We start from the raw sequence: 23,009 nt of genomic DNA, 5'->3' as shown, positions 1-23,009 counted from the left end.
GCCTGCGGAAGAGAGCTTCTGAAAATATCTATTAGTATTAACTTAATTTTAGACAAGTAGATTATCCATTTTTTTCCACAAATAATTAAAAGAATATGGTCAACGGAATGAGAAGAGAAACTAGCAAGAGACACAGGAGATTCTGCAACTTGACAACAGAATGACTCCCCCATATTACCACAAATTGAAAAAAAGGAACTTATATTAGTTTAACCTAATCAAAGACAAAGAGGCAATGGAATCAAGGGAATGACATATTACATTAAAAACATTTTTGCCCTGTGCCACACCATACACAGGGCAAAAATTTGTTTTAAATGTACTGCGATACTTAATGTGAAACAGTGCTATCCAGACAGAGGATGGAAGCTGTACCCACCCTTGTGTCACAAAACTATCCTTTCTGCACTCAAGTCTAAACACAAATGGTAAGATAATGGCAGGATACATGATCTCTGTGTTGAGTGCTCATTTATCCCATCCCTCAGTTTGACCCATATAAAGAGGGTTTGCTTGAACACTAAATAAGATGAAAACCAGATAACTGATATTTTCCAGAAAGTATTTTAACTCCTTTCCATGGTACCAGAAAGTGCATATTCCCTGACAGTTATTTCATATAAAACATCAACTGAAATGGATTGAACATTAGGATGTATTTGATACACTGCACATATTTGAGCAGTTCACTAGGGTTTCATAGATATTTTACTTAATATCCATGACTTTGTTGAGTACACCATGTAATATAAATGATACAGGGAAACGGTTTTTATTCTGCAACTTCCTGCTCTTCAAAGAATGGAGATTTCACATTTATCAGGACTCTTCTTTAACATGGTGTACTCACTTAAATTGATATATTTTTTCAGTAATCATAAATGAACGTACAATTTCTCCTTTTGGATAGTACTATGCTTTAAATTAGTGTTGCATAAATACCGTTACCTTTTTTGGTGAAAAACTCCTTGGAATATTTCCCCAACATAGCGTATTTTCGAGGAATTTTTCCCAGCAGTTCAATGATCAATGCTATGTGATCTGCATTGGAGAACATTGCCAGCAAAACAGAAACATACAACAGTTTAATCAGTACATTGCATGCACACACTAACACTGGCCCGGTACAGACAGAAATAGATTGATCCTGGTCAAAAAATGTAAGAAAACTAGTGTGTGTGTGGACAAGACACTTTTAATGGCTAATTTGGAAAGGCACTACCAGCAAAACTTCTTCATCCAAAATCACTGAGGTGCAGCCTTTAAAGATAAGATTTTACCAATAAAGTGATTTAAAAGATGTCATCAATTGTTCCCTTTAAATTGGTGCAAAGGAGTTCTTCATAGCTTTTTGTTTTTAATTTGTTAATGTTTATATAGCAGGGATAGATTTTTGTTATAAGACTTGAGAAAATGCTCCTTATTGGTATGCGTTACAACCAGCAACTGCTATTCCACTTCTGTCTGCATCACGGCGCCTTTCAAAAAGAAGAGGTACTACCTCTGCGATTGAAGAATTCCCGAGAATATTTTCCAGATAGAGCAAAGTGCCTTGGGATATTGCCTAGCAGCTCTATGATGTGTGCTATGTGGTCTATGAAGGAGAGAAAAAAGGGGCACAGGAGTGGGAAGGGCAGGGAAAGGATGGGATAAAAAGAAGAGGAAAGAAACTGGAATTAGTAAAAAATCAGAAATAGTTTCAAATCAACAATGTTTGCAGCAAACCCATGCACAGGTTTCCAGGATCAGCAGAACTCTGGCATCATTAGTAGCATTTAGGAACAAAGAATGATGCCCATGTTACCGCTGCAAGGGGCATTACAAGCACACAAGCATGGAAATGGACAGGTATACAGATGGAAGCAGGAGTTAATTATGTTGTTGTTTTTTAATTAGTAACTAGCTATTTCAAACAATATATACACAAATGTAAACATCTATTCTAATAAACAGAAGATACATTAAAATTCAATTGTGTTGCTTTTTGTAACTAAAATGCTCTATTATTTCACAATCACGTTTTCACACATATGCAAATCTTACAAGAAAGTAGTCTAATTTCCTCAGGCTGCTGTTAAGCAAGATGAATGTGTCTGCTGAAGGGCGTTTGCCCACCTAATGCTACCGATGGGACTTAAAAAGAAAAAATCTGAATTTACAATCTGATACCAAAACACAATGTTTATCAACAGTTTACTCAAGTACACAGATAAACACTACTGTAAACTGTTCAAACATCTCAGAGGACACATACCCTCATCCCTGGAATAGTCTTCACCAGAATGTGGTTCAAACAAATAATCTCCAGTTGCAAGCTCAAATGCCTAGGAAATAACAGACACATTTATAGGTATTTCAGAAATAATCCATCTTAGAATTTTGACAATGAAATGTCAAATGTTAAAACAGAGAGAATTACTTTCAAAGCGTTTCCAAAGGACGTATAACTAAACTTAAATCTCATAAAGGTTACTTACCTAGTAACAGAAGTTCCTTGAGTACAGTCTTGGGAGAAAGTGCAGGTGCTCTTGGTGTCATGGTCAGAACTCTCTAGAGCAGGGGCTTCTCAATCTTTTCCTTTCTGAGGCCCCCCATAAAAATTTCACAGCCCACCTCTGCCACAACAACAGTTTTTCTGTATATCCAGTAGATTAAAAGCCAAGGCCAGTGTTACAGGATATCAAGCAGGGCAATTGCCCAGGGCCCCAAACCACAGGGGACTCTGAAGCCAAGTTGCTTGGGCTTCGGCTTTCAGCCCTCGGCCCCAGTGAGTCTAATGCCAGCCTTGCTTTCTGGTTTATTTTGGCAGCCCGCCTGAAATCTGTCCGTGGCCCCCAGACCTATGTTCCCTCTAAGATGCGCTGCTGCCTATTAAGCCCCGCGCAGGAGCTCACAGCTGCAGTGGGGAGATGTGCCCTTCCCCACAGGCCCCAGCATGGATCTGCAGTGGGAGATGTGCCCTTCCCCACAGGCCCCAGCATGGATCTGCAGTGGCAGGGAAAGGAGCCCCTCCCAGCCAGCCCCAACGCAGACTTGCTTCGGCCAGGGGAGGAGCCTCTCCTTTAGCCCGGCCCAGCCCTGCAGGAGCTGTTGTGGCTGGGGAGAGGTGCCTCTGCCCCAGCCCTGAGCCGCTGCAGCAAGAGAGGGCTGGGGGGAGTCATCTCTCCCCATCACAGTCCTGGGGCAGCCTGCATCTCCAAACCCCTTACCCTTGGCCCCACCCCAGAGCCCACACTCGCTGCACCCCAACACTTTGCTCCAGCCCTGAGCCCTGCCCCGCACCCCAAACCTTTCATTCCCAGCCTCACCCCAGAGCCCGCACCCCCAGCCAGAGCCCTCATCCCGCCATACCCCAACCCTCTGCGCCAGCCCTGAGCCCCCTCCCACACGCCGAACCCCTCGGCCCCACCCCCACCACATGAATTTTGTTATGTGCACCAATATGGAGGTGATGTGTGACACATCACCTCCATATTGGTGCACATAACAAAATTAATTTTGCTCATGGATGCAAAAAAATTAGCGGGAACACTGCCCAGACCCCTCGTTGAGAACCGCTGCTGTAGAGAGAATGCTCCCTTGCAGCATTGATGATTCATATCCAAGGCTTCAAAAGGAGCAGCAAGCCTTAACCCCAGTCCATTTTTTTTGTACTTAATCAAAATCTATGCCTTAGATTGAAGAACTGGAGAAACAGATAGGGAGTGTGGATCTATGCTATCAATCTATCTGGTAATTCCCGGAGTTTGAATTTACTCGGTAAGAAATCTGTCACCTGTGAGTATCATCAACACAGATCCCTTCTGTTGGGAAGTTAATTAACAGCATCAACCCTTAAAGGAGGTGATTCTGAAGAAAACCAGTTAAATAAAGATTGCTGAGTGCTCACCTTAATTGGACACAAGATTCTGAAGCCAAACCAAGACAATAATGCTGTCAAAAAGACCGTTACCTGTTCCGTAACTGGTGTTCTTCGAGATGTGTTGCTCATGTCTATTCCACAGTAGCATTCCACAGTAGGTGTGCGTGCACGCCACGTGCACCGGTACTGGAAATTTTTCCTATAGCAGTACCTGTACTGGAGGAGCACCGCTGCGACCCCTGGAATGGCACCTCTATATCACGCTATAAGGGGAGCTGCGCACTCTCTCCACCCTCAGTTCCTTCTTGCAACTCTGACAGAGGGGAAGGAGGATGGGATGTGGAATAGACATGAGCAACACATCTCGAAGGACACCAGTTACAGAACAAGTATCTGTCTTTTCTTCTTCGAGTGCTTGCTCATGTGTATTCCACAGTAGGTGATTCCAAGCTGTGTGTGTTGGAGGTGGGTATGATTTACGAGTTCCCAGGATGCAGTACTGCCCTGCTGAACCCGGTGTCATCCCTAGTTTGGGAGACAATCGCATAATGCGAAGTAAACGTGTGATCTGAGGCTGAAGTGGCCACCCTACAGACGTCCAGGATAGGAACGTGAGCTACGTAGGCAGCCGATGAGGCCTGAGCCCTCGCTGAGTGTGCCCTGATGATCAGAGGCAGGGAAACCCCTGCCAGATCATAGCACGTGCGTATGCACGAGGTAATCCAGCTGAGAAGACGCTGGGTGGAGATAGGCTGCCCCTTCCCATGCTCGGCCGAAGCAACAAAAAGTTGCGAGGATTTCCGGAACAGCTTGGTTCGATCCAGACAAAAAGCTAGCGCCCTACGCACATCGAGCGTGTGAAGGCTGCATTCCTCGTTGGAGGAATAGGACTTAGGACAGAGCACGGGAAGAAAGATGTCCTGTTCCATATGGAAGGTGGAGACCACCTTCGGGAGAAATGCCGGATGTGGGCGAAGCTGGACTTTATCTCTGTGGAAGACCATATATGGGGGTTCCGAGGTCAGAGCCCTCAGTTCAGAAACATGGCGGGCCAAGGTGATTGCTACCTTCCATGAGAGGTGAGACCAGGAACATGTGGCCAAGGGTTCAAAGGGAGGCCCCGTGAGGAGGGACAACACCAGGTTTAGGTCCCATTACGGCACAGGGGTTCTAGCACAGGGGAATGAACGGTCAAGGCCTCTCAGGAAGCGGGAGGTCATAGTATGGGAGAAGACCGAGTGCCCTTGCACTGGCGGGTGGAAGGCCGATATGGCCGCCAGGTGTACACTGATACAGGCAGGTGCCAGCCTTTGGGTCCTAAGGGACAGGAAGTACACAAGGATAAGCTAGAGCAGTGCGGTCAATGGGGAGATTCCCTGCTCCCCAGCCCACCTGGAGAATCTGGACCACTTTGCCAGGGGCGTGTGGACGGCTTCCTACTTTTGAGGAGGACCTGCCTGACTTCCTCAGAACACCTCCTCTCCTCCTCGTTTAGCCACTGAGCAGCCATGCTGTCAGGTGGAGAGCAGTCAGATTGGGATGAAGGAGGCGGCCCTCATCCTGGGAGAGGTGGTCCAGGCATAGCGATAGCCTCCTTGGAGGGGCCGCCAGAAGGTCCAGTAGGGTCCCGTAGCAGTGTTGATGGGACCAAGCTGGGGCTATGAGGATGACACGGGCTCTGTCTTCTTTTACTTTTTGCAGGACTTTGCCACTAAGGGGTAACGGTGGGAAACCGTAGAAAAGCTGGCTCAACCACTGCAGGAGGAAGGCATCGGAAATCGCGACCCTTCCCACTCCCCCCGGGAGCAGAACCAGGGGCAACACCAGTTCTGGCGGGTTGCGAAGAGGCTGACCTGGGGAACTCCCCAGTCTTGGAAGAGCTGGTGAGTGACCTCCAAGTGGAGCGACCACTCCTACTGGGGGGAGAAAACCCTGCTGAGGCGATCGGCTTGCGTATTGCGGACGCCTGGCAAGTGGAACACCCTCAGGGAGAAATTGTGGGCTATATACAACTCCCACAGGCTCAGGGCTTCCTGACAGAGGGCTGAGGAATGAGTCCTGCCTTGCCTGTTGATGTATGACATCATGGTGGTGTTGTCCATCAGGACTCTGACCACTTTGCCGCGAAGGTGCATGTTGAAGGCAACACATGCCAACCATATCGCCCTGAGTTCTTTGACATTTATGTGGAGTGACAAGTCTGAGGTCACAACCCCTGGGTTTGCATGCTCCCGGTGTGAGCTCTCCAGCCCTGGTCCGACGCATCGGACACTAGGCCTAAAGACGGGATCACCTTCCGAAAAGGAACTCCTTGCAGCATGTTGCTAGAGTAAGACCACCATTGCAGGGAGCAAGTATCGGGGACGGCACCGTGAGAACCTTGCCTAGCCCGTTCCGGGCCTGGGAGAACTGGGAGGCTAACCAGAGCTGGAGGGGCCTCATTTGGAGCCTGGCATGGTGGACCGCATACATGCATGCCTCCATGTGCCCCAGGATCCGAAAGCACGCTCTCGCCATTGTCACCGGAAAGACCGTGACCAAGGAGATGAGATCTCAGGGCCTCGAACCTGCTCCGCGGGAGAGAGGCTGTGGCCCTTGAGGAGTCCAGTAGTGCCCCAATGAACTCAATGCGCTGCACTGGAACTCGCATTGATTTGGTCTTGTTCACCACTAGGTGAGATCGGTGCACATGGACAGGAGCAGCTCTACGTGGGCCCTTACCTGGGACTGAGAGCTGCCTTTGAGAAGTCAATTGTTCAGGTATAGAAAGATCTGAGGTAGGCCGCTACTACAGCCATGCACTTTGTGAAGACCCTAGGCGCTGTGGATAGGCCAAAGGGAGGACCATGAACTGGTAGTGGTCTAGCCCCGCTAGGAAGCGGAGGAAGCATCTGCGTCCCTCGAAAATATGGATGTGAAAATATGCGTCCTGAAGGTCCAGGGCAGCGTACCAATCTCCCTGGTCCAGGAAGGAGATAACAGAGGCCAGGGATACCATGCGGAACTTGGAGACGACCAGAAAATGGTTGAGGTCCAGGATGGGCTTGAGACCTCCTTTTGCCTTTGGGATCAGAAAATAACGAAAGTAGAAACCCTTGCTCTGGAATTCTACTGAAACTCTTTCCACCGCCCCCAGGTGTAGTAGTCACTCCACCTCCTGCCCGAGGAGGTGGGCATGCTCCAGGTCCCCCGGGCCCATCAGGGAGGGGGGGAGGTTGGGTGGGGGTGAGCTGGACTGCAACATATAGCCCTTGGAAATGGTGTTGAGGAGCCATTGGTCTGAAGTTATACAGGACCACACCCTGCAGAAGGCAGACAAACGGTTGCAAAACTGAAACTTTATTAATAGGGGGGTCTCCCTGGCAACTGCCCTGGTACCCCCTTGCAAATAGTCAAAACTGCCTTTTTCCCTGCCTTTTGCCCTTAGAGGGCCCTGGCTGCGAGGCTGTGTGGGACTGCCACTGAGACCGGCGCTTCTAGTCTCTCGGCCTCTTGTACAGGGGCTCATATCTGCTTCTTGCAGGTTGAGCCAACAGCTGCGGTTTGGCCTTGTTCTTAGCCGGAGGGATGTACAGGCCCAAGGTTTTCAGAATGGTATGGGAATTTTTCATCCCGTGCAGTCTGACGTTTGTCTGATCTGCAAACAGAGCCTTCCCATAAAATGGTAGGTCCTCCATGAGAGACTGGGCCTCCGCCGATAGCCCGGACAGGAGGAGCCACGATGCCCTGCGCATAGATATCGCAGACGCCATCAAACGGGCTGCTGTGTTGGCTTCATCTGACGCTGCCTGAAGGGCCACTTTGGCTGCTGCCACCCCCTCATCCACCAGAGCCTTAAAGTCCTTTCTGTCTCGCTCCAGGAGGAGAGGTTCAAACTTTGGCAGGGACTCCCATAGGCTGACGTCATACCAGCTCAGCAAGGCCAGATGATTGGCCACCCTGAGTTGGAAACTCGCAGAGGAATAAAATTTCCTACCGAAGGAATCCAGTCTTCTCGCGTTTTTGTTCTTGGGGCTGGCCCTGTTGCTCTCGGTGGTTTACCAATTCCACCACTAGCGAGTTAGGTGCCAGGTGGGAATAGAGGGACTCATAGTCCTTGACCAGCACGAAGTACTTCCTCTCAGCCTTCTTGGAGATCGAGGCCAAGGAGGCAGGAGTTTGCCACACGATGTTAGAGATATTGGCCACACCCTGGTGGAGGGGTAGCACCACACGGCCCAGTGCCAAGGAAGATAGTACATTAAAAAGGGAGTCAGACGGGCCCTCCATCTCCTCGGCCTGCAGCTGGAGGTTGGACGTCACCCGCTTTAGCAGGTCTTGATGTGCCTTAAAATCCTCCTGCAGAATAGAGGGCAGGGGTGTTGTTATGGCGTCCTCCAGCATCGGTGAGAGAGACAGCATGGAGCCATGGGCATTGGTCAGTACCGGGGGAATCGATCCCAGGTCAGAGTCTGGGCGCAGAGCTGCCGACTCATGGCCTGCCGATTTGCTCCTCAGCTGAGATGGAGAGGCCGAGGGAGCCTGGGATGCCTCGGCCACCAAGTGGGTTCCCATCTGGGCGGGCACCGGTGGCCACGGTGCCTATTGGCACTACTGTCCCTGGCATGGGGCCCCTTGCCACTGCCCAATCTGAGGGCCCAGTTGCACTGGTTGGTCCAGTGGAGCCACGCAGTCAAGAGGTGGGCAGCTGGGTGCCAAAGCTGAGGTCACTGTCGAGCACGTGGTCCCATAGGAGCGGTAGGAGCAGCGGTGCCTGTGACAACGTCTTCCATGGGACTGGGACCTGTCAGAAGTGCTGCTCCGGTACTTTCCTCGGTGCCAGGAGCTTCAGTGCTCCTGTGCCGGAGAATCATGAGGGGAGTCCCATGTGTAACGTCTGGCAATGCGGGAACCCGAGCGGAAGCATCAATCTCAGTCATGTCGGGATCGGCTACGGTAACTGCACTGCGAGGAGGAGCGTCTCCAGTGTCCGTCTTGGTGCCTGCGCTCCCCACCACATGGCATGGAGGGACTTCAAGACTCCTGCCCAGGAGGTGAACCGATTAGCCTGTCTGGCATTGAGGATGGGCGTAAACTGTGAGTTGACCGGCCACTGTGTGTCAAATGAGGCAGGGAGCGGTCCTCAGAGAGAGAGCTGTGCCGTGCTGGGGGGGACTGACAAGTACCCAGCGGCAGCTTTCCGTGGGACCCAGGGCCCATCACCGGCAGTGCCCCGGATACTGGTAGGCTCAGAATGTCCCGTGTAGCCTGTAGAGCCTCCAGCATCGATGGCATCCTGACTGCAGGAGACACGTGCAGATGGCGCTGGGCTGCTCCGCTCAGCATGAGTCGGAGATTTTGGGCCCGAGGGGGACCGAGGGCTGCCTGATGCGGGACCAGCCTCTCCCCTTTCCTTTTCCTGGTGCCGCTGTGAGGCGAAGCCCTTCCCTTGCTTCTTGGAGGGGGAGTGGTGCCGGCTGGTGGAGGGGGGCCTTGCTGCGCACCAGTGATGTGGTGCCGGGCGCAGAGTCCACTCGGCGTGCCGGAGTTGGGGCCAGCGCCAATTTCATAAGGAGCGCTTGAAGCCTGATGTCCCTCTCCTTCTTAGTCCGCTGCCTGAATGACCTGATCTTGCAGTGCTCACTCATGTAAGTTTCACCCAAGCAGCGGAGACACTCAGCATGTGGATCACTCCTTGGCATGGAACAGCGACAGGAGTCACACGACTTGAAACCTGAGGCACGGGGCACGCCCCAAGCCCACTGTAACAACTGAAACTACTAACTCTAGCAATGGTACCACTAAGGTCAATTAGAAAGGCTGCAGCAGAGCTGAAGCATGAAGTTCTGACCACCTTCACTGGAGGCAAGAAGGAACTGAGGGTGGGGGGAGCATTCAGTTCCCCTTATAGCGCGATACAGAGGCACCACTCCAGGGGTCGCAGCGGTGCTCCCCCAGTACAGGTACTGCTAAAGGAAAAACTTCCGGCACCGGTGCACGTGGCGAGCACGCACACCTACTGTGGAATACACATGAGCAACACATCTCGAAGAAGAAGTGTGTATCAAACTGCAGTTACCAGATTTATGCTTCTCAGAGACAATCACTTCTGAGACACACAGTTTCATCTGGAGGACTGTAGCTTTCCAAGATCCAGCGGCTGAAAGCTGAACTCTGTAAAGTTCAAACTGGAAATAAGATGCACATTTTGAATAATGATAGTAATTCACCACTTGAACAAATTATCCAGGGATGTAATAAATTCTTCATCACTTGGGCTCTTTAAATCCAGTTGCATGTGTTTCTACAAATATGCTCTAGTTCAATTAGAAGTTATTCATTTAGATACAGGAATCACTGAGTGAAATTCTGTGTCTTATGATACGAATGAAAGAGGTCAGACTAGAATCAGGGGTTCTCAAACTGAGGGTCGTGACCTCTCAGAGGGTTGCGAGGTTATTCTGTGGAGGTAACGAGCTGTCAGCCTCCACCCCAAATCTCGCTTTGCCTCCAGCATTCATCATAGTGTTAAATATAAAAAAATGTGTTTTTAATTTATTGGGGGGGGGTTCACACTCAGATGCTTGCTGTGTGAGAGGCGTCATCAATACAAAAGTTTGAGAACTACTGGACTAGATGATTGTAATAGTTCCTCAAGGCCTTAAAATCTATGGATGAAGGACCTCCTCTTAAAGTCAGTGGCAAAATTCCTCATAATATCTACAAGGCCAAGAATTCATGCCATGAATCTATAATATAATGTATCCTAAAACTTTCAAGGCACAGAAACACCTGCAAGGGCATACATGTTTGTATACAAAGTTGGATCCATTTAGACAATCCCTGGGCAAAAACTGCGTCTCCTCCCTGAATTTATCCTAACAGTCTACAAGTAACCTATGCGATTTACAGAAAAATTTAATTCTTTCTAAGTAGGGAAACATCAGCCACATTTTACTGATGGGAAAACTGAGGCAATAAAAACATTAAACTGCATTGCACAAGATCAGTAAACTGAATTTCACAGTAGGTCAGTGATTCACACTTGTCCAGCAACATGCTGTATTCCAAGCCACAAAATTCAGAGGTTTCAGATCTGGATAAATGATCTGGCCATGAGTTTGTGAAGGGAAATCCAGAAGACTTGTAAAATGAACGGGAAGTTCCAAAGTCAAGGCAGGAACTCTGAGAACCAGAAATGGCAAGATCAAGTTGGAGCTACATCACCTCAACTCTGTCATGCCTGACTGTCCTGAAGACTCTTGGTAACAGATATAAAGAGGCATACGAGAATTCCTGACTCCCACCTAAGAAGTCAACTGCTTGAATCCTCAACCTGAGGGAGGGAAACCCATGAGTATGTCATATTTTCCCTTACTGAAAGCAGGTCTATTTAAAGAGAACCCAAACTTCTGAATACTACAATTACTTGAATGATCACTTGTGCTAAGCACTGTATCTCCAATTTAAGTTATCTTCTAAGATGTTACTTTTTCTGGGTAGATGAAGGCAAGAGAAGGGATACATCAAGAGTCTGACAACTTTTTGATATAGTTCTGAGAGCGAGATCCACTCTGTCAGTTCACTTTACTCCATGGTTGCAATGGTGTCTGCAAAATACTGTTCTGCCTCTAATTCACAGATTCAAAGGCTGGAATGTGATCATTGAGTCTCACCTCCTGTATAATACATGCCATACATTCAGAACTTCCCCAAAATAATTCATGGAATGTAAGATTTGAATACAGATGAATTACCTATAACTCTAACCTATTTATAGGTCCTTGACTTCCACAGGCCTTGAATTCCAGGGTGATCCAAAGAGCCCTTCAAATCTGCGGCTATTCGCTTTATATCTGTGGACCATTTTTTAAGATTGTGGATTGGATGCGGATACAAATCTGCACAGGGATCCAGTGATCCAAATGAGACCATACCAGAATAATGTGTCCCCTGCAGACATTTTTGTCCATCATGCCAGGGAGATAGTTATTTTCAAAGGCATAGTCACTAATGGCTGAAAATGGTCTCAAATGGTTCCAATATCTATTAAACTGGACTGCTACCCAGCCCTGCTGAAGGAACTCTAAAAAGTGAAACCACTGTGATTCACAGATTTGTGGATTTATACACAGACCCTGGAAAGTTCAAGATCTAGAGCTCCTGTCATATATGCAAAGAAATCTCAGCAGCTCCAGAAGTTACGTGGGGGTGAAATCAAAGAGAATACCACACTGGCATCATAGGGAAAATATAATGGGTTGAGACTCCTCCTTACTAGGGTCCTTCAGAAAATCATTATCCAAATCAGATGAGAGTGAGAAGCCATCAATGGCCACTTGGACCCGAGGAGATGTCTTCAATGATGCAATAGCTGGGGCCAGATTTCTTAAGAGAATGTGTGTGCAAGGTAGCTTGTCTATGCGGATTTCAAAAGATTAGTATTTTATTAAAAAATGATCTTCAGATAGAGTCCATATAGGAAGGGATTATGTGGTTTGCTAAAATTAATCTCTTGGAGGAGAATAAACCTGGGTGGGATTAAAAAACTGACTTGCAGAAACTCTGTTTACAGAAGTGTGGGGACAGAGACCTAAGATACTGAAGTGTCAGGCAGAGGGGTTTTGGATGTGGGAATACTCAATATGAGCCTCAAGTCTCATCAGATCCATGGTACCTGTTCTACTTCAGTGCTGAGCAGAAACTTGATGACACCTCAGAACTGATTCAGCTTCTCCCTTTGTCTTCTTGTGTAGCTTTGACTCCATGCTTTGAACCATGCAGGTTTCTATTTGTTTGTAGAGTACACTGACTGGATAACACAAAGTGAATGGCGTTGACTAGGCCAAACTGTGGTGCTGAGCCTAACACTAAAATACATTTTTAAACATCCAACAAGAAACAAACAGAATAACAATTAAAAACAAGCTAATTATATTAGCAAAGAAACAAGTGGCCACAAAAAGAAAGAGGATTCAAAGTTTTTAGTCTGTAGCAGACAAAAGGCTCTGGAGTTGGGTCACACTTCTCCTTATATAACTGCACATCCAAATGGTTGGTGTCCCAGAAACCATGTGCAGAGCCACAATAGCTCAGTGCCAAGACAGCATGTGCTCCCAAGTGAGGGAAACTGTGCTATCAATACTTAAAATAAGGCAATATTTACTCTACAAGATAGGGGGTAATTCCCCTACTTCCATACAGATACTCACATTAACCTGAAACAGGTGGATCCACAGGGCTTGACTACACTTGTGAGTTACAGTACATTTAAAGGAGCCCCGGGTGCACTAGCTCACTACCCGTCCACACTGGCAAGGCACGGAGAGTGCTCTGACTCCACCTCGGCAAGTAGAATAATGTTTGATGTGCCCCCGCTGGAGCGCCCCAGAGTCAGTGTGAACGAGGTGTTGCATTACTGCACTCTGATCAGCATCTGGAAACATCCCATAATCCCCTTAAGTGGCCTCTCTTGCCATTGTTTTGGATATGCCCTTTGAAACCTCCGTTTGACAGCTGGCATGCTTATCTGCTTCGAGGCAACACAACCATTACTGTGGAATGCTGTGTGAGGGAGGTCTGCTGCTGTCTGAACTTACAAGACAGCATGCTGACATGCTCACAGCCCCCCAAAAAACCACTCTCCCCCCCCCATACACATAACACACTCCTTTTCACACTCCACCCTGCCCCCCATTTGAAAAGCACACTGTAGCCACTTGCATACTGGGATAGCTACAATGCACTGCTCTCTGCGGCCGTTGCAAGAGCTGCTAATGTGGCCATGTCAGTGTGGACAGACTGCAGCGCTTTTCCTACTGCGCTCTACGAAGGCTGGTTTAACTCAAAGCGCTGTACATCTGCAAGTGTAGCCATGCCCATAGTCAGCACAGCCAAACTGTGCCTCCACTGCTGCTACTCATGCTACTGTGGCTGCACAGCTATTTACACCTGTGCTAGCTTGAGGAGAGTTAGCACAAGTATGTGTATACAAGCAGGGGAATCTCATCACCCTTACCTCATAGCATAGACAGAGCCTATGATAGGGTGTCTGCTCCACATTGGCCCATAAGGGGTTAATAGAGCCCTAGGGAGGCTGTAGAGGAGGCAGCCAATTAAGAGAGGGGTTGCAAGAAGCAGCCAATCAGGGTCAGGCTGGCCCATATAAGAAGGGCTGCAGAGCAGAGCAGCTTGGTTATTCCCTGGAGTTTGAGGAGGGCTGGCTGCCTTGCAGGCTCAAGGCAGCAAGCATCATGGACAGAGCACTACTGCAGGCAGAGACCCGGGGAGCTAAAGGCAGCTCCTGGCAGGCTGCAGGGATCTGCAGGCTGAGGCCCTGAGGCAAGGCATACACGGGGAAGTGGCCGAGGGAAATCTACTGAAGAGTCAGAGGGGACGCAGCAAGTGGCGGCCATCTACACATCTACAGGGTCGCTGGGCCGGGATGCAGAGAAGTAGGCGGGCCTAAATTTCATACACGTCCATTTGCCAGTGAGGAAATAGCCAGACATTGGGCTGCAGTTGCCACTGAGGGAAGTGGCTGGATAGTGGACTGCAATTCCCCTGGAAGGGGGGAGCACCAAGTGTGGCACAGCTGGATTCCTGAAGAGGACGCCGTGGTCCTTGGAGCAGATGTGACGACAGGTGAGACACCACTGGGAGTCAGCGTACTGACCTGTGGAGCTGATCTGCAAGATGATCAGCAGTGGGTGCTAGCATGGTGAGTCCCACCCCATCACAGAGCCTAAGGTTACATTGTTCCTTGACAAAAGCGACAAAGAGTCCTGTGGCACCTTATAGCCTAACAGAAACATTGGAGCATAAGCTTTCGTGGGTGAATACCCCCTTCGTCAGAATAATGTTTGAATAATGTTGTTCCTTGAAGTAAATATAGACCTTGAGTTTACCTTGATCGATGTTTATCTCTTGGATCAATACATCTTGATGTTCACTTTAGTAGAAGTTAATGTCTATTTATGTCTAGTTAATGTCATTTTACACAAGTTAGCTGAGACACAGGAAAGTTCAGTGAGTTCCCAAAGGGTAGTTATCTTTACTGATTCCCAAAAGCTAGTTATCTTCACTGACTTTCTAGATGGAATTATCTGTTGGCAATTTCCCAAAGGTATCACAAGAGAAGTTGGTCTAGTTGCAAGGGTTTGAAGGAGCTAGTGGTTTTAGTAGCAGGACTTGCTCAGAGAAGGCATTCCATGTGTGAGGGGAGGCATGGAAGAAAGGGCAAAATGGCTTATGACGGAAGTGCACTATGACAGTTTGTTCCCTGTAAAACTCTCTCTACAAAGTCAGGCAATAAAAAGGACAAACATGCAAAAAGTATTTTGCCTTATCTTAGCTTGATAAGTAAGGCCTGATACACAAAACACAGGCAATCAGAGAGGAAACTAGGGTTCTATTATTCCCTACAGCCTACTCTCAAAGCCATGCTAATGCCACGAGTGGTTGTTCATTAGGCATCTTTCTCTGTTCTGCTCTATTTTGGTTCTTATACTGTATCTACCATTATGATACCTTTGGAAGGTAATTTTCTTTAGTATATTTCAGCATGTGTACTGCATTCTTCAAAGCAAAGCAGCAGTTAGTAGTTAATAAAAGCAATAAATACTCTCCATCCCTACTGATGGAAAAATGGCACATGGGTATTTTAATTTGTGAAAAGCATCTCTTACTGGAATTTAAATAGTGTCTTCACTTAATTGCTTTCTAAACTGTTTACCAAAATGTGCCTTGGTTCCATGACATTAAGCTTGCAGCTTCTTTCCTCCATTTCAAAATGCAAGGCAAGCTGCTTTCTCTGATCCCATATCCTTCTATATCTGCCGTCCTCCTACAGAACAATATTAACTCTGCCATTTTTATACTTGTTAAATATATTTTTCCCCTTAATGATGTTACTACCACTACCTGAGAAACCATGAAGGTCACATTTGTTTTCCAACCAGAAATGTAATTCTCCAGTGTTTTTAAGATGCTAATTCCAGTGCAGAGTAAGATGATTTGTTACACATCCTGGTATGTGCTTCTTACATGCACCAGCACGATGGTATCATGTTCATACAGTGCCTTCGGGGACACATTCACTCTCTGTAAAACACTGGATAGGAAGAATATGAGAGGAGAACTATTTACTGCAATCTGTTAGAGGAGAGAATGTGAGTAAATATATTCGGTCCTGAACCTGCATACACTTACACATGTTTAATTTTAGTAATGTGAGTAATCCCATTAATTTCAATGGGACTGCAGTAGAAAGTTAATCACCTGTATAAGTGTTTGCAGAATTGGTACCTTAGACTGTAATACCAGTATTTATTTAATAGAATTTTCTCCTCATTTCAGAAGGGTGTACGATCCACAAAAACACTCCCACTCCCCACCCAGTTTCTCTCTGGGGAAGCAAAAAGCCAAGTACAAGTTTCCTCCTCTCCAATTCCTCCTGCCTATGTTTTGCTTGTTATGCTTACTTTTAAAAGTTTTTGTTTATAAATGCAATGGTGCTGTTTTTCTTGAGTGATCCAAATCTCCCTGAAAGCCATTTTACTGAGTGCCAAAATAGATCCAAACAAACATAACAGAAAAAGATCCTCCTGGCACTTTAACCACCTGGATTCAAAGTGCAACAACACAAGTTAGTCAGCAAGGATGTTATCGTTTCAGACACTTGCCCTTGCTCCAGTCCAAGGAGCATAAACAAAGACAAGCAGTGCAATCACAGTTCTCATTCCCATTTCCAGCAGCTGTACAAGCAAAGTAATGGCAAAGGGTAGCCCTTACCACATTAGTTTGTCTGTAATTGGAAACACTGAAGCCCTGTATCCCATGGATTTCTGGCTGCTGAAATAATAGGAATGTTGTCAATGACAATGTAGGTCCTGTCAAAGGCACATCTAGCTATAATTCTGCTCCCGCTGGGACAGCAGTCAAAAGAATGTTCCATCCTCTGAGAATAATCACATATAGTTTCATACACTGAGGAATGCAGGATCTCCCAGAACCATGGTGGGAATAGACTCTACATGTTTGTCTCTGGGGTGGGAGCAGTATGGCATCCTACCCTCATTCGAACAAACCCAAGTTCTTCAAAACGTGTGTATGGGGTGGGAATGTCACATGATACTCATTAGGAAGATGGCTGCCTAGTGCCAGACTTTCTCACTCCTCACATACCAATTTGTCTCTAATAATTACTTTCCTAGCTAATTGGCAATAAGTTTCTGTCATAAAAATTTAATTAATCCCCTGCACAAACTTCAAACTGTTGAATATGGATTCCAATGAAAAAATGAGGCAACAAGAAACCCATGCTTGAATCACAGAGCATCTGAAAAGGGAGACCGCAAGGCTACTGAAGAATCTAGCCCAGGATAGAGTGGCACTGAAAAAATTCCTCACAAACCGAATTCAATCTCAAAAGATATCTGTGGCCTCTCTTATGTAATGTAAAATCCCAAATGGCTCACTTAAGAACATAAGAACGGCCGTACCGGGTCAGATCAAAGGTACATCCAACCCAGTATCTGTCTACCGACAGTGGCCAATGCCAGGTGCCCCAGAAGGAGTGAACCTAACAGGCATGATCAAGTGATCTCTCTCCTGCCATCCATCATCACCCTCTGACAAACAGAGGCTAGGACACCATTCCTTACCCATCCTGGCTAATAGCCATTTATGGACTTAACCACGATGAATTTATCCAGTTCTTTTTTAAACGCTGTTATAGTCCTAGCCTTGGGAAACAAGCTACAAAAGACTGCCATTGAAACCAGTGAAATTAAAGAAACTGCCTCCTTAAAGCTTAAACTGGACAAACTGGAAGAAAAACAGAATGACTCAGAAAACAAATCATGAAGAAACAACCTTTGTCTCTTGGGCATTACTGAGGGTCTGGAGAGTAAGGATATTATCTGCCTTCTTCAGAATCTGCTCCCTTACAGAATCTTCCAGCTCCTAGCAGCTAACCAGTTAGATGAAACTCTTCTGTTGAGCTCCTTTGGAACTGAACAATAACAACTGTATAGCATTGCAATGCATAGAGCAGGGGTAGTCAATAGATGGACCAAAGGCCAAATCCAGACTGCCAAATGCTTTTGAATGGACCAAGAAATCTTTTTATTTACTTATTATCATCATCATCATTATTGCGGTGTGAAAAATGTTTCTCTGGAGTTTGGACCTTGAGTATACTTGACCAAGAAATTTGGACCTTGACAAAAAATAACTGACTACCTCTGGAATAGAGTTAACTTTTTAACACTAAGCTGGGGTTTATAGCACCATCTACTGACTGAAGTATTATCTGCACTAATCATCACAACCTGCACCGTTAGACAGGATCGCTTCACTAACTCTGCCTATGATGGATTGTGCTATGGTGATCACAATTCACTAGCAACAGTCAACACTCCCGGCATGTAAAGTAAACAATAACCTAAACCTTGAATAACACTAGCTATTCAGTTTGTGCAGGGCATTTGACATACTATGACTATTTTTTTTTTCATATTTTGTACTTTTCATATTTAGATTTTGTACTAATTTATATTTGATTTACCAATTTGTAAATTTACATGTGATATGTGTCTGTATCTGTGTGTGTGTATATATACATATAATGTGTACATATGAATACATAAAAACTTCTGTAGGAATGTATTATACATATTCTAGAATACCCATTCGTATTTACAGGGTAATATTTGACTAGAAAATACATTTGTATTTAGAGATGTTTAGATTATTATTAGATATTACCGGGAGGGGAAGAGCGGATGGAACTGAAGCCACAAGGGGTCTGAATGTGCCCACACTGGCTTGTTTTAAGTCTGTAAAAATATTTTTGGTTTTCTATTACAAATATACTTTGGAAGACACATGATATTTAATTACAGATCTTTTTATATACTTGATCAATTTAAACAGTTCTGTCAAGCTTTATATAAATCAGACAACCAGTCTGACGCTAATACATTTGATTATTTTGTTGAATGCTTAACTTTTAATGCCCTAACTTCAGAACAAATGTTGTTTATGGACAAAGCTATCACAATGCAAGAGACTGAACTGGCTATAAAAAGATACAAAATCCGGCAAGGTCTCTGGGATGGATGGTTTTCTGGCAGACTTCTACAAAACATTTTGTAATCAGTTATCTTCTATTCTTTCAAAGCTTTTCACTGAAACATTCCAAAAAGGAACCATGTCTCATGACATGAGAAATGCTTTAATGACTTTAATACTGAAGAAGAACAAAGATGGTTGCAACTGTGATGACTTCCATCTCATATCTCTATTGAATACAGATTGCAAAATAATTGCAAAAATTTTAGTGACATGAGTGAGTGCGATCAGCCCATTAATTATACACACAGATCAGGTTGGTTTCATTAAAGGAAGATTGGCTGCTGATAATACGAGAAAAATCACTCACTTGATCCAGCAAGCTCAGATGGTCAAATATTTCCTCCAGAGCCTTATCTCTAGATGCAAAGAAAGCCTTTGATAGGATTGAATGACCTTATCTAATGGCTGTCCTAAAAAAGTTTGGATTTGGATCAATATTCCCTGAATTGGATCACTGTATTATACAACTCTCCCCTCACTTCACTATCAACTGCTGGAATTCTTTCACACATTTCAACTACAAAGAGGGACATGACGGGGCTGTTCCCTCTCACTCCTCCTTTTCAATGTCTCTCTTGAACCACTGGCAACATATTTATGTCAGAACTCAGCCACTGAAGGTGTGACTATAAACCGGAAAAGATATAAAATCAGTTTATATTCTGATTACATTTTTGTACTATTGAAGAATCCAGCTTCATCAATCCCATCATTACTGAATATAGTTGGTGTTTTTGGAAAAAGCTCTGGATTTTTTTGGAAAAAGCTCTCAAATTACTTGGAACAAATCACATGCAATGGATATATCCAAAAGACTGAATCCTTCTGAGTTTCAGCATTTTCCATTTCAAATATGCAAGGAAATAAACTTATTTAGATATTAAAATTTGTCCTAATCTTCCCACAATTATTTTTATAAATAGGGACTATATATTAAAAGAAATTTCCAAGGAGGTAGAGAGGTGGCATTCTCTCCCTGCTATCCTTATGAGGGAGAACAGAAATAGCCACAATGAATATCTGCTCAAGAATGACTTGTGTAATTAGTCTATTGCCTTTCAAGGTCTTTGTGAATAAATAGGCTTATCCCCAATTTATGTGGGATAAAAAACAGCCCCATTTGTCACACAACACTAAAAAAATCCTGTATCTATATTGTCTAGCATTCCAGATATGTCCTATTGTAAGATGGTTCCCTTCCAGCAGTTCTGCATACACACCAGACTGGTTTGACCAGCTATGCCATTTGTTTCCTCTCTTCTCTGATATACCTTAAGAGGCTACTCAGACCCAAAAAGAAAAATTAAAATTTTGCATCTACATGGGGCATCCTGCAACCTATTAAGACAATTACAGCATTCAATTTTGCTAGCTCTCTTCTTGTACCATGGTGGGAGAACCCATGTTTCAGGATCAAGGCAACTCCACACTTAAGACAATTTGGATAGAAAAAACATTAACAAAAATTAAAGATATAATACAGAGTGATAGACTAGTCGCCTTCAATTACAAGTAAATATCAGCTAACATTGTCTCACAGTTCCTTCTTTCAGGGTATGGCTACCCTTGAAATTTCAAAGCGGTGTGAGTTTGGTCGGAGCGCCAGTGCTGGGAGAGAGCTCTCCCAGTGCTGCATGTAAACCACATCCCTTATGGGTGTAGCTTGCAGCGCTGGGAGCCGCGCTCCCAGCGCTGCGGTACACTGAGGCTTTACAGTGCTGTATCTTGCAGCGCTCAGGGGGGTGTTTTTTTCACACCCCTGAGCGCGAAAGTTGCAGCACTGTAAAGTGCCAGTGTAGCCAAGGCCTCAGAAGCTATGTTCACAGATTCATGCAAGGATAGGGAGCAATTGGTCTGTTTCAACTCTTTCACATCTAGAACACAAGAAATATGGAAACTAGAGTAACTTTGTAGGAATTACTTTTAGATGGCTTAATGCTTTTCATTACCTTCTCAAACGCAGTCTCAAGGAAAAATGGGGAAAAGAATTTAGCCTTACTATCATAATAGAAACCTGGGAGGATATTTGGCTTAATGTGACAGATACTTCAAGTTCTTTATCCTTGTGATTCTTCTAGAACAAGATAACAGGTACTATTGGACTCCAGAATGTTTGTTTAAGGCCAGATTGGCAATACACAGTGAATGTTGGAGATTCAAAGAGCCATGTGCCAACTTTTCACACATCCTCCGTATCTGTCAAAAAATGCATGTGTTCCAGAACACCATTTTCAGTGCTCTCTCAAAAACTTTGTGTTGCTATCTTTCCTTCTCCACACTTGTCTATTTTAGAGGTGCTGGTTTATATTACCAGTTAACATTAAGAAACAGATTGCAGTAACTATGTTAGTGTCCAAAAAACTTACTTTGAGAAAATGGAAATCTGCAATTCCTCCCTCATACACTGATTGTCTAAGAGAGTGAGCTCTCTACTACTGCATTAATGGAAAAAATGACTGTCTAATACAAACACCTTAGAAAAAATACGGGGACGTCTGGTCACACATGAAAAAGCTGCATACTTTTGCAGGTTAGTATATACTAGATCCCGATATTCCTATGTTCTCATTTATTTATCTTTTAGTCACCTTAATAATTGATGCCCTGCATGACCTCTATGGGTTCCAGTTTAATTTGTTTTTTTTCCAGGTTTTACAAATAATGAACATTTAATTTTATTATTTATATGGTATTTCCATCTTGCGCATGAATATGTTTTATTTCATTATGTATTTATATAAAAATAAAATTGAAGTTAAAAAATGCGTGTATTATGAGATTTCCTTGGCACAGCTATGTGAAAATGCTGTATGTGAACACAGCGCACTATTCAGGATCCTGATTCAAAAGCACATGCTAGAGCCTGTAAATTTAAAAAAAAAAAAAAGGAAGAAAGCACAAGTAGAGGGAAACAAAACCAGTGAAATCTATTTTTTTCATCACACTAAAATAAAATCAGATACTTGATGACAATATGCAACTGTGAAATATAGTGCTCTGATATTATTTACATGGATTACGATTTTATTCTGATTTCTTTTAACTAGAAAAGATATCCTAGGAAAGGCAAATTACTAACTATTTGTATGAGTCCTAATAATATATTCTAAGGCAATTTAGTTGATTTAAACCTTTTACAGTGAGGTGAATGAAGCTTGTTAAGAGTGTACAGTATGTTTGGGGGGGGAGGGGCGGAGATGAAAATAAACATTTCAGGAAAGCACCTGACCATTTCCGCTGTTCGCCAGAACACACATCCGGTCCCTTAAACCTGAATTATCCTTCCTTCTCCTGTTATCAAAGCTTCTTTACTGTCTTCCTTTAAATACTTTCTAAAACTCATTTTTATCAGTTTCCCTTCCACAACTAACCTCCCACCTCTTGATTATATGAAGTATGACAAATATTCTTTTCATTATATTTTGTAAAAATTATTTTTTAAAAATTCTGGAACTTACAGAAAGCATATGCCTAACCCAAACAATAAAAAATGCTTATCTTTCATGCTACTTCTACTGTCTCATCTCCTCTCTTTTCTGTATGTTATCTAGGCTTGATCCTGCAAGCTGCTGAGCACCGACAGCTCTCACTAGATTCAATGGAAGTTGTACATGCGGAGCACCTCTCAGGATACAGCCCTTACATCGACAGTCTAAAGCACCAAGCAGACAGAGCAGAGCTAGATATGTTTTACACAGGCGTTGTTTGGCTCATAAAACTTGCAAGCTGTTCAGATGCAGACAGACATGGCAGAGCATTTAAATTCCTTGAACAACAGCATAACTGACAGAACTCACGGGATCCAAAGGTGTTGCCTACAGAGCTTTCAGTATACAAGGTACAAGGAGTCCATAGTAGCAAATATGGCACGGACAGCCTGTGGACCTTGTAAGCTGTATAGCAGTCTGAAAAGTCACCTGCAAAGCTGACCATGAAGTCAGCCAGATGGGTGGCACCTACTAATCTTAACTCCTTAAGGTAAAGAAAAATCACTATTTAAAGACAAAAAATATGTTAAGGTGAAATAGGG

General features: G+C 44.8%; 1 protein-coding gene across 1 annotated transcript in view; it reads right to left on the bottom strand.

Annotated features, from left to right (window-relative positions):
* The window catches only part of SRPK2 (SRSF protein kinase 2), a 330,240-nt gene that overhangs the window by 34,399 nt on the left and 272,832 nt on the right, over positions 1-23,009 (bottom strand). Inside the window, 3 exon segments of the mRNA XM_030552625.1 lie at positions 949-1,041; positions 1,502-1,594; positions 2,255-2,324. Of these exon segments, the coding sequence (XP_030408485.1) occupies positions 949-1,041; positions 1,502-1,594; positions 2,255-2,324 (256 nt within the window).

Source organism: Gopherus evgoodei, chromosome 1 (genome assembly GCF_007399415.2).
Source record: "Gopherus evgoodei ecotype Sinaloan lineage chromosome 1, rGopEvg1_v1.p, whole genome shotgun sequence".
Lineage (NCBI taxonomy): Eukaryota > Metazoa > Chordata > Testudines > Testudinidae > Gopherus > Gopherus evgoodei.
The sequence above is the reverse complement of the archived record's forward strand: the minus strand, read 5'-3'. Positions and strand labels throughout refer to the sequence as shown.